We start from the raw sequence: 10934 nt of genomic DNA, 5'->3' as shown, positions 1-10934 counted from the left end.
TGTTGATAAATACTGTACAAAAATATAATAGGACGTTCCCTCTGCACTGGCAGAGAGGGAAACCATAAAGCTTTGTTAAATTATATATACACATAATGCACGCTCAAGCTCTGACATCATATTAAATAGAATAAATTATATCTTGCATTTGGTGTGTGAGGCGTGCTTCTCAAGTCTCTGTAATAACAATAAATGCTTAACACTAATAATCTATATTCAAAAGAGAAAAAAAATGCACTCAAGTGACAAAAGAGAAGCTTCAAAATGTCCTTTTTGAGTGAAATAAGGAAAAAAAACAAACAAACCATGCTTGCATATTGCAAGCTTCACACTTTTTACATTTCCTCCCACTGTTGTTTCACTTCAACCCAGCCAGTGAGCGAAGCTTTCAATCCTTCAGTGTAAATATGCCTTCACATCCACCGTTTGGCGTCTCGGCGCTCCTTTTTCACAGCTTGCATTGGTCGGACTCTCTCCACTAGGTGGAGCCATCTCCCAGCAGGCAGCGTCTGACTCCTTTGTTTTTCCTTCCCTGTTATCAGTCCGAGTTTAGCACAGCTTATCGCTCCTCGATGGCACCTAAAGCCGACACGTCTGGTATTTGCTGTGTGAAGGGGTGGCCAGCTCGTAGAAGAGGACGTAGGCATTGCTGCTGCGAACCTGGCTGGAGGACATCGGGCTCACCCTGCACAGAGAGAGCACACGGGAAACACTGAAGCGAGGGCAGCTTAGCACAAAGTTAAATATTTGCACATTATGAACCAGGCTCCAAACATGCACACTTTGCTGTAAAGCTGTAATGAGGTCAGCTTGATGCAATTAAGATTAGGTCACTTTCGTGTGACAGCAGGTATATACAGCTTAATTAGACTTTAACCCTTTCTGCCAGTCTGATAAGATGATACGCTAAGTAACACGATGATGCGAGAGCTGATACCTGGAGTCATTGTAGCTGTACCACTCTCCCAGAGCTGGGTTTTTGCAGTAGGCTGTGTAGTGGCCTCCCAAAGCGTTTCCACTGTGGTTGGACACTGCATAGAGGTTATACACAGGGCGCTCTGCAGAGAAGAGACAACACAGCTGTCAGTCAACACAGCGGCAAAGCTAAAATAGATTGATTGTCCTTCTCTCCTCTGGAAAATACATACCGCTGGATTCTGAGGCAAACTCCCGCAGGTCCAGATCTTTAAGAGGGAAGTTGACGTAAGTGGAGAGCTTGCTGGCTCGGACGTTGGAGTCTGAGAATCGTTTAAGGTCTGAGGGAACACTGGGTCAAGGATCAAAACTGGTTCAAAGATAGCTTGCATCGATCATGCGAGCTACAACCGACTGGCAACAGGCAGCAACTTCCAGGGAACACCTGCCCAATGGTCAGGAAATGGACATTTTTTTCCTAGTGACTGGAGATTACCAGGGTGTGAGCAGCCAGTCTCCATGCTCAATATATTTATCGCACATGGCATCATTGAAATCTCTCTGCTTTCTGGAAATATTAAAATGCAAAGATGTGAGGAAAGGATACGAAGTACGAGGACCTGAGGGAACTTCTGGATGCTGAACCTCTTGGTGCATTTTCGTCTGGCTTTGCATTTGGTGCACGTCTAAGAAAGAGATGAACACGGTGTAGGCAGTGTAATCAATACATTGCATCATCTTTACAGAGGAAAGTGAGACTTGGGTTATTTATGCATTGCCTCTTACCGGTCTCTCCTCTCCATCCAACACATCTTCCTTTGTAAAGAGTCTCAAGCAGTCTTTGAGAGTCACTTCGCCTGAACTCTTCTGTGGAGGCAGACAAGTGTTAGAAATCAAGCCCTGCGTGAAGACTTGCCTAACGCTTATGATTAAGATCGGTAACCTCTACAAAAATTACATTTACAACGTGGATATAATTTTTAAATCCGTGGCTTATGCAATGCGATAATCCAAGACCACAGCAGGCATTTTACCTGTGCAATAGGTATCGAGAGGTCCCAAAATGGATCAAACACAGTGGAGCGGAAACCACAAGCTGTGCAAGTCAGAGAGCTTTTCAGCTGCCCCACAAACAGATCTATGGGCAGGATGGAGGGCCATGTTAAACATTTATATTCCTTTAAGGCTTATTTAAGATTATTATGCAGCTATGGGTTAAAAAATAAAGAAATCACTCACCCACTACTTTGCTGTCCTCTCTCGCCAAGTACATGTTCCACATCCTTCTGCCTTTTTCGTCATCCCTGTAAAATAAAAAAAACAAAACAAAACAGCAAAGTCAAACCGATGTTATGTTCACCTGCAAACCAGTGATAAAAACTTCAATTAAAGCCTCTTTAAGATCCTTTGCAACTCAGATATTGATAAGTAAACTTATTGTTAATATTAATTCACCAATTTTGGGGTTCGTTTCTCCTCCAATGGCCACAAAATGTCAATTACACGATAATTATAGATGAAAGCTCGCTATGTTGACCACTGCAGCCCAATCAGGGATACAGCAGTCACCCAGACAGGCTGAGTGTGAGGCCACACTTACGCGAGGTGGTCAAAGTCCAGGACGGACACTTTAGGGCGGACCGTCACCCGGTTGACTTCATTATGGAGACCGTCCAACAAGAAGCGGAGAAATTCCTGAGCATCCTGTTGGCTGTAGAGGGAGACGTTTTTACTTGATTTTACTGATGTGCACGGCTTCAGGTTGACTTTAAAAGAAGGCGGAAAACTCACTTGCAGCCAACGAATTTTGGAGCACACCTCTGGACCTGGTTCCTGAATTCAGAGGGACTGATGGGCTCATTGTTTGCAGAGGTCCACAGGCTCTGAGTCAGCTTTGCAAACTCTGAGGTAGACAAATTGCAGAAATCAGACCACCATCTCAACTTGGTAGGGAATTAACTCGATTTAAGATCTGCAAAAATAACTCATCGTACCTTCGATGAGAGCAGTGTTTGACCTGCAGTTGTTGTTGAGGTCTGTGATGTGGCCGTTTCTCAGACAGTAATCTCTCAGCTCTAAAGTGTTACTCAGACACTGGAGGATGGAGTTCATGAAGCACTGCAAATCACATCAAACAGAGAGGCCCGGTAATTATTAAAGTGAAGACTAAACAGAGTTATTTGCACTTAAAGGACAAAACGTGACACTTACAGTGTTACCCAGGTTCTTCAAACCCACCAGGCCCTGAAGACTCTTGTTCTGCTCACAGAAAAAAAGAAAAGAGAGATGTCAACATTAAAGATTTACATGACAGTAAATGTGTTTTTCAAATGACAGAGCAACTGATCGGAGGCACTGCTACATTTATTCACAAGCACTTGGTAGTGAGAAGGACAGTAAACCAGTGAAAGTCTGACCATGCACAACAAAAATAGAATCGAATGGAATATGCAAAATTATAGTGTTTTTTCCAACATGTGTAACAACAGGTCAAAATTCTATAAATTGCATCTATAACGTGTTAAACAGCAACTGTTCTTTCAAGGCACTGGCGACAGTAGAAAGGAAAATCTCCCTTTTAACAGGAAGAACCAGGATTAGGGAGAGTCAGCTTGACTTTGAGTTTGAATCCTAAACATATTGTATTGTTTTTTAATATTTTATTTATCCTCATAAAAAGGCTAATCGGTTAAGTTTTGAAATAGATCATGGTTTGGATTAAAACACAGTTGTTGCCACTTTTAAATCTCTATTTTCTCGGCTCTGTGGTTAAGTGTCACCATTTTTACGAGAAAACAAGTGCAGCCTACTCAAAATGCACTTTATTGTAATGAATGCAAACCTGCTAAAAAAACAAACAAACAAAACAAAGGCCGAAGAAGCCAACAGATCTGCATGCACCATCAGTGTGATCAAACCACTGTGTGAACAGCAGCTTTGTCAGATTCCTTAAGAGTGAACGAGTCTTAAAAGACAGGATGGCATTCGTGCAATGTGTGCGTTATGACGGTCACATTGCTGGCACGGGTCTGCCGTGGCTATCGGCTAGAGTTCCACGTGCTTAGATTAGATACCACGGTTTGCTGGGACGCCTCCCTGCACCCGTGACTGTGGTGAGCCCACCAGCTCACGCCAACGGTGACATAACGTGAGCATGTGACGCTGACCGGAGACAAAAAGTCCCCCCGGTCTGCAGGAGCGCAGCGTGGCTTTCAGTCGTTTGTGTAAAGTTTCACATCACTGCCTGAAGTCACGGATCAGCTGGTTTAGTTTTGGACATAACTCGTGCCGCCGTAGGTTGGAGTAAATCATCTGTGGCCCGGGAGTGATGCAGGTGTCAAAAAAAAAAAAAGTCTGCTGTGCATGAGCTGACAGGATCCTTTTACAGAGCGAGACAGCTGATGTGTGATTATGACATTTTTATGCTTTATGGCTTTTTTTTTTTTTTATCCCCCACAAAGTATGAGGGCGGAAAAGACATTCAGCTCAAAAACCTGAACATCTGCAACATAATTAAACAAAGATCATGAGTCAGAGCTGATGTTGCTGCTCGGTTCACAGTCAGCGTGTGCGTAAAACTTTGCGCCGCCTATGTTTCCGTCAGCGCCCCGATGACGGTACTTCTGCACGCTGCTCCTGTCAGCAAAGGCGTCGATGCGTGACAGTGCCGAGCTGCTCTTCGACATCATGATACACTCTTATTATAATGTTCCCTTATGCAGGACGGGCTACAGGTCACAAACCTGTTAACAGCTATCATGCATGTCAGAAGAAACAATGATGACATTTATTAAAGAGCATGGAATCCATTTATTTCACATTTTTAGTATTAACAATGTCCTGGAAGAGCCAAAGACTGACACTTAAATCTAGTTTGTAGCTTGTATCAGACCCAAAATGAACTTAAAGCCTGATGGTTTCTTTCTTTTTAAATGAAATGACATGCTGGGGTTAGCTTGTGGGACTCTAGTCTGTTTTTAAGAGCCGTCTCCACAAAGAACAACCAAGCTAGTTGCAACTATAGTACACTAATTACATTTATGCATTTCATTTCTGCAGCCCATTAAGTATTAATCCTCTAATAGTGCATTTTTAATCCATATTAAAGCAGCACAGGTTGCAGGCATCCTGGGTTCTGGATTACATCTGGATGTAAGTGGTTACATAATCAGAGCGCTCCCTTTAAATCTCCTGATGGGCAGTTCAATTCAATATTGTTTATATAGCATCAAATCACAACAACTGCCCCTCGAGGTTGCTTTATATTGTATATCGTAAGGTAAAAAGCCTAAAATACCACAGAGAAAACCCCAACACTCACATGACCCCCTATGAGAAAGCACTTGGCAACAGCAGGAAGGAAAAACTCGCTTTTAACAGGAAGAAACTGGCTGAACCGAGCAGAAAGAGAGGGATTTTGGCCATTTGAGAAACCTTGGAACCTTGGAAACAAACATTTGCAAGAAAAATTCCACGTTGTCTTTATAGCGTCCGGTGGAATTCTTCCGTGACAACCGGATTATATCTGCGTTGCAGTGCTTAACCTTGGAAACCTGAGCCGAGCAGGATGAGTGTATCAGATTACTAGTTAGTAATGCTGAACATTAACAAATCTAATATATTTGAACAAAGTAATGTGATTGTTCCCGCCTTTCCTCCCTCTTATGTGCCGCTGTGATTATAAGTACTTCTAGCTGAGAGCTTTGGTGCCTCGTGATCACTGTTTCCATCCCTCAAAATAGAAGTATGACTAAACAAGCGATTAATTCCCCTTTGCCTAAAATCTTTGTGTTTCTCTTCCTCTGTGCACTATTCGAAGGTGACCATATGGTGTGGGCCCCCCATCTGCTCCGGTGAGCACCAGCCGGCGGGGCTCGGCACACTCAGCGGGCGCCTTTTGATTTAAACGACCCGTCCAAAAATCGGTGGAAGCGATGCGTTCAGGTGAACCGGAGCTCGCCACGCTGGTCTTTGTGACTTCAAAGAAAAACAGAGAGACAGAGAGAGAAAGCGCAAGAATGTGCCCTAAAGCAGCTCTGCATGCCTGCACAAGGCCATATAACATGTGATGAAGCAGGCAGCCCTCCTGCATACGCATGGTGCCAGCTTACACCACTCCCTTGGAAACAGTAGAAACATAAATCTTTGCTTCATGAAAAGCAAAGCTGGGAAAAGTCCAGAATACTCAAGTAGAAGTACTATTACTTTCCCTAGACTGTGCTTAGGATACGAAATAATGAGCAGGAACAGAGGAATTTATAAGTTATCTGATTATTATTTTTTAATGAACAGCCAGTTTCAGATGTTTGAAGGCAGCTGTGAAAAGCTGCACCCTGATGCTGCGGATAAGCTCCTGCTAACAGCTCCCTCTGGCTGTACTTTGACTTTGAGTTGAAGGCTAAAGTCAGCTAAAGCATGCTGATATGTTTAAAGTAAAACAAAAAAAAGAAAGAAAGAAAACCCAAGAAATTCTGACTTTGAGAGGCATTCACTGCTGCTGGCATTTCTGCTACAGTCAGCGGATAAACTAATCGGCTGTAGATTTCTTTCCACCTTTTCAGATATTCAGAAAATGTCCTGCAAAATATACAGATCTTCTGCTTTTTTTAAGTGACCATAAACTAAATATGTCTGATGCCATCATCACAAACAAACAAAACAACCAAGAAAGTCTTGACCAGGTTTTCTTGGGCATCTGTTCGGCAGGGGTGGGGATTTCACTGAAAGCCAAAATATTAAAATACGCCTTCAAAAGCGACTTAATTAGAGACTTATTGACAGTGTAAACACCGACAAATGCACTTTCTGAGTAAACCAATAATATCCCCCATCAGCGACGACTGGATGTGTGTACGTTGTGACCTCAGGTAAACACCGCAGACCCACATGGACCCACATGTGCAGCTCTACGTGTGAACAAAATGTCCTGCGTAAATGATAAGTGGACATTCCTTATCAACAGCTTTTCTTCCTATTACACAACCAGCTTGAATAGTAAATAATGATGATGCAGGGGTTAGAGCAGCCCTTAACCCCCCCTACACCTGCCCGCTTGTGTGTGCGTGTGCGCTTTCAGCCCAGTACTTCTCCATTTCGACACCAATGACTGGCTAAAGGTCAAACTGAGACCTCCACCTCAAATCCTCTGGCTCTTCACAGGGTTTACAAGTTTAATGACTAAAGGCTCAAGAGCTGTTAAAACTGACTCCTTTAAGTCAGTGTACCTTATGCCTCACTCACAAATTCATCTAGTTTGTGTGATCCTTACGTATCTGCTGTCTATTTTGCTCTTGTAATCCCATTTCTCCTCATTTATCATCATATTTTTACTCTTTATGCATCATTGCTAATAATTTCATCCCAATACCTGTGCAGTAATATACTGAAACGTTAGCCTCGTCAGGGCCTAGGCCCCCTCACGACCTTAAATCGTGGTGACACCCCTGGAAAATCAGTTTAGGACTATATACAAAGGCATAAAAACTTTAGTTCTTTATATATTTTCAGAAAGTCTGATAAATTCAGAGAGGCACCAAAATAAAATCATGCAGAAGGAGGATGCTTTGACACAGATGAGACAGATCCAGGGGGTGCTGGACTCACCTTGGCCTGGTTGATGATCAGACCCATGAATGTGGACACCAGCACGGACCGGGACAGCGGGTGGCTCCTGCGCCTCATCTCCGGTCTGTCACAGGGGAGAGCGGCCGGGTCCTCCGGCACCGTCACGGTGTAAGAGTGTCGCAGAGACGGCATGTTCGTTGTCCGATAGAAAGATTGTAGCGTCATCCAAATAGCAGCTCCAAATCGCGCACACGCAGGTCGTTCACTGAAGACGAAGTCAAGTGTAGGTAAATGGATGCTGAGTTGACGCGCGTGGGATCCCGCTGTGCGTGCGTAAAGTCAGTATGTCTCTTCTGTATCTCACCTGCACGCAGATCTCCTGTGTTGTGACTATCAGAGCGCGTGAGCTGGAGTTTTTACTGCGTGCGTCCCCTCCCACTCCGAAATGACTGGTGCTGCCTTTACGTGCTGTGGGAAATCTGATTACCTCTACTTTGCGCATCGACAGGTGTGAAATAAGCAGCTGTGACCTTCGATTAAATCACTTATTCAAAAACCTGTTTCAGGAAATCAGTATGTAAAGCATTGCAAAGTCCGTTAAAAAATTTACAACTTTTGTATATTTAATGACGCCATCCACAATTTTACCTTCTTACAAAAGCAAAGTTTTCTAAATTACATTCCCTTGAAGTACACAGGAATGGGTTGAAATTTGTGCTCCTCATAACTACAGGAGATCATCAATCCATCCATCAGCTGGAGCCTGTCTCAGCTACCGTAGGGCAAAGGGGGAGTACATCCTGGACAGGTCGCCAGCCTGTCGCAGGGCGACACAGAGAGACAGACGACCAGTCACACTCACATTCATACATGTGGGCAATTCACGATCAATAATTAACGTAACTCACTTAATGTCTTTGTTCTACAGGAGATGTCTGTATTACATTTTCATGACTTAAAATGAAAATTAAGCTCTGTTAAAAACTGCAAGCAAGTTCATTTTTGTTTGTTTGTTTCTTTCTTTAAACACGTGTCACAATCTCTATTTTTTTAATGCAATTATTAGAACCCACTTTGAGCGTCATTATCATGGGTTTTGTCAGAGTTTCAATAGCAAAACTGCACCAGTTTTAGAGCACTAAATACTAATGCTGTATGTCATTATAGTAACTTACTATAATAGCTTATTGTTAGTAAGCTGTTTTACATTATTCTTAAAGTGACGCTTAATTTAAGTTTTACTTTCAATGACAATTCTTAATAAATTCTTACAGGGACTAGAAAAAGAGTGCATATTTCTTGCATATTGGCATCTTGCTTGCGGTTACTTGAGTTTCAGGCTCCAGTCCTGTGGAAACAGCTCCCAGTTTGTGTTTGGGAGACAAACACCGTATTTACTCTCTACTTAGTTTGTCCTATCATGGGCGTAACTTTGTGCTGAACATTGAGGGGTCGAGATCTCTGTCTAAATAAATAAATAAATCTGGGTAAATTCCCAGATGATTAAAAATGCAACTATTTTGCTGATAATCACTGAAATGAGTGAAGAAAATCAACAGCCTATTTATGCAAGATAATTCATAATTTTATTTGGAGGGTCATAACCCCCCTAACTTGTTTTTCTTTGTGTTGTCTTGTTTTTATGTGTTTATGGGTTTTATTTACTATACCTATCATCCATACGTAAGGAGCTCAGTCTGGGGGGAGTTCTTTTTTCTCCTCGTCTTTCCTCATGTTGTGCTTTTTCCATTGTTATACCTCTCTGCCCCGTCTTCCCCATGTGATGTTTGTGTAATGTATGTATGGTTGGAAGGGTAAGATGGCACTGGGGTAAGGTCGACAGCCTTCACCCAATTTCTTTCGGGGCCAACGTTCAGGATCAATAAAGTTTTATTTAATTGAATTGAATTAAAGGTCCAAAACATACAATATTAATTATAATAGTTCAAATGTTCAGTTGACTCTAATGTAAGTAAACAACCTGAACACTTTTTCTCTAATAAGTTACTTTGTTACAATAAGTATTGCATTGTATGTAAGTAAATACAATAAAAGTCATATTGTAACCTTCTGTTGTTTTAAGAGGTGAATATCTTTTATACGAAGTACACAATGTATAAGAAGGAGCTTTACATTTTATGGCCACGTGGACAAAGGTAATGTTTGAGCTTGATCACAATTTCTTTCAGCCTATCAGCTCTGATAATTCAGACACAGCTCAAAGAGCAGCTGATCTCTTGTATTGTGTGTTTTAATGAAGGATATTCATCAACAACAGCATAAACGAGGAGGCAGAGATGAAAGTATTTCTGCTTACAGCTTTCTAACAAGATGTTTTCAACATCACACAGCAAGGAATAGTTTGCTGCACTGCTATAGGAAAGAAACAGTCATGTTTTATCTCAATGATTTTGGTTTATAGAAACTATATAAAACAGCTTTGAGTTTGATAAGAGGCTTGTAAACTTTAACAGGTCCATGTTAGCTTCTATGATTTCATCTACTGGCTGCAATGGCAGGACCATTAAAATCCTGGAGCAAAGTCCGGTGGCCTCATAGTCACGTAGCGCAACGCTTAGCTGGTGAATCAGATTTTATACCTATATGTAGCACTGCATGAGGAAAAGGTGAAACCACGCTTTTAGTTCCACAAATGATGTCATTTTGAAAATGACATAATCGAAAATGTGGACAGAAGAGATAGAAGAGAGGTTGAGGGAAGTCAATCATTAGTGTCCTCTGGATTTTATGAGTATTAGCTCCACATTTAATGGGAATCTGACCACTTACAGATTTGTAGCACATAACATTCAAACATGCAGCCCGATCCCCGTCAAACTACCACACTGTGGAAAAAATGAATGTGCACTAAGTAGGTCAGTGAGGCAACGCCTGAAACAATAGCAAAGCAAGCACAGCTAAAAGACAGAGTTCGAGAATTATTTTTAATCAACCCTATAATTAAACTCTCCATATGCACAGGAAGAATGAAGCTTCTTGACATTCCAGCCATGGATAATTGTTACTGCATGTTAAACATGACACACATTTCACTGGGTAAAGCTGCAGGTTTATCAGGGAGAACTGGCTTAGTAGCTTTCGATGAGAGGGTGAATTTAGGATGATAATCTGTGAGAGTTTCAGTAATTGTTCACTGTCTCGTGTGCTGCTGCACTGATGCAGCTGGTATAAAAGAAAAAATAAGAAAAAGGGTTTTTTTTGTAGTTTTTCTGCTGATTAAGCTTGACCTTTTTCCTCTTGTCTAACCTTTTGAACTCTCTGTAGCAGCACACTCAGAGAGAAACTGTTCGCTCACCCAACCCACCGAGTCACAGTGAGTCACCTGGAACAGCATGTGTTGCGTTTCCCATCGTCACAATCTGTATTTTGAAAATGACCACAGACTTCAGGTGAGGATGATGAAAGTGTTGCAGATGTTTGGTCCAAAACCAACC

General features: G+C 42.1%; 1 protein-coding gene across 1 annotated transcript; it reads right to left on the bottom strand.

Annotated features, from left to right (window-relative positions):
* Positions 1–253: 253 nt before the first annotated feature.
* On the bottom strand, positions 254–7884 carry LOC146700722 (ubiquitin carboxyl-terminal hydrolase 2-like). The gene is made up of 12 exons (XM_085470942.1): positions 7519–7884; positions 3127–3174; positions 2910–3033; positions 2707–2818; positions 2516–2626; positions 2155–2219; positions 1950–2053; positions 1702–1782; positions 1523–1601; positions 1149–1256; positions 938–1058; positions 254–685 (listed from the first exon to the last, which is right to left on the bottom strand). Exons 1-12 carry the CDS (start codon positions 7702–7704, stop codon positions 580–582), a joined length of 1245 nt encoding a protein of 414 aa, XP_085327068.1. The 5' UTR covers positions 7705–7884; the 3' UTR covers positions 254–579.
* Positions 7885–10934: the final 3050 nt, after the last annotated feature.

The sequence above is a fragment of the Copadichromis virginalis genome, linkage group LG10 (assembly GCF_057382275.1).
Source record: "Copadichromis virginalis isolate Kocher_CV1m ecotype Utaka linkage group LG10, C_Virginalis_male_GT1.1, whole genome shotgun sequence".
Classification (NCBI taxonomy): Eukaryota; Metazoa; Chordata; class Actinopteri; order Cichliformes; family Cichlidae; genus Copadichromis; species Copadichromis virginalis.
This window is presented reverse-complemented; position numbering and strand designations above follow the sequence as displayed.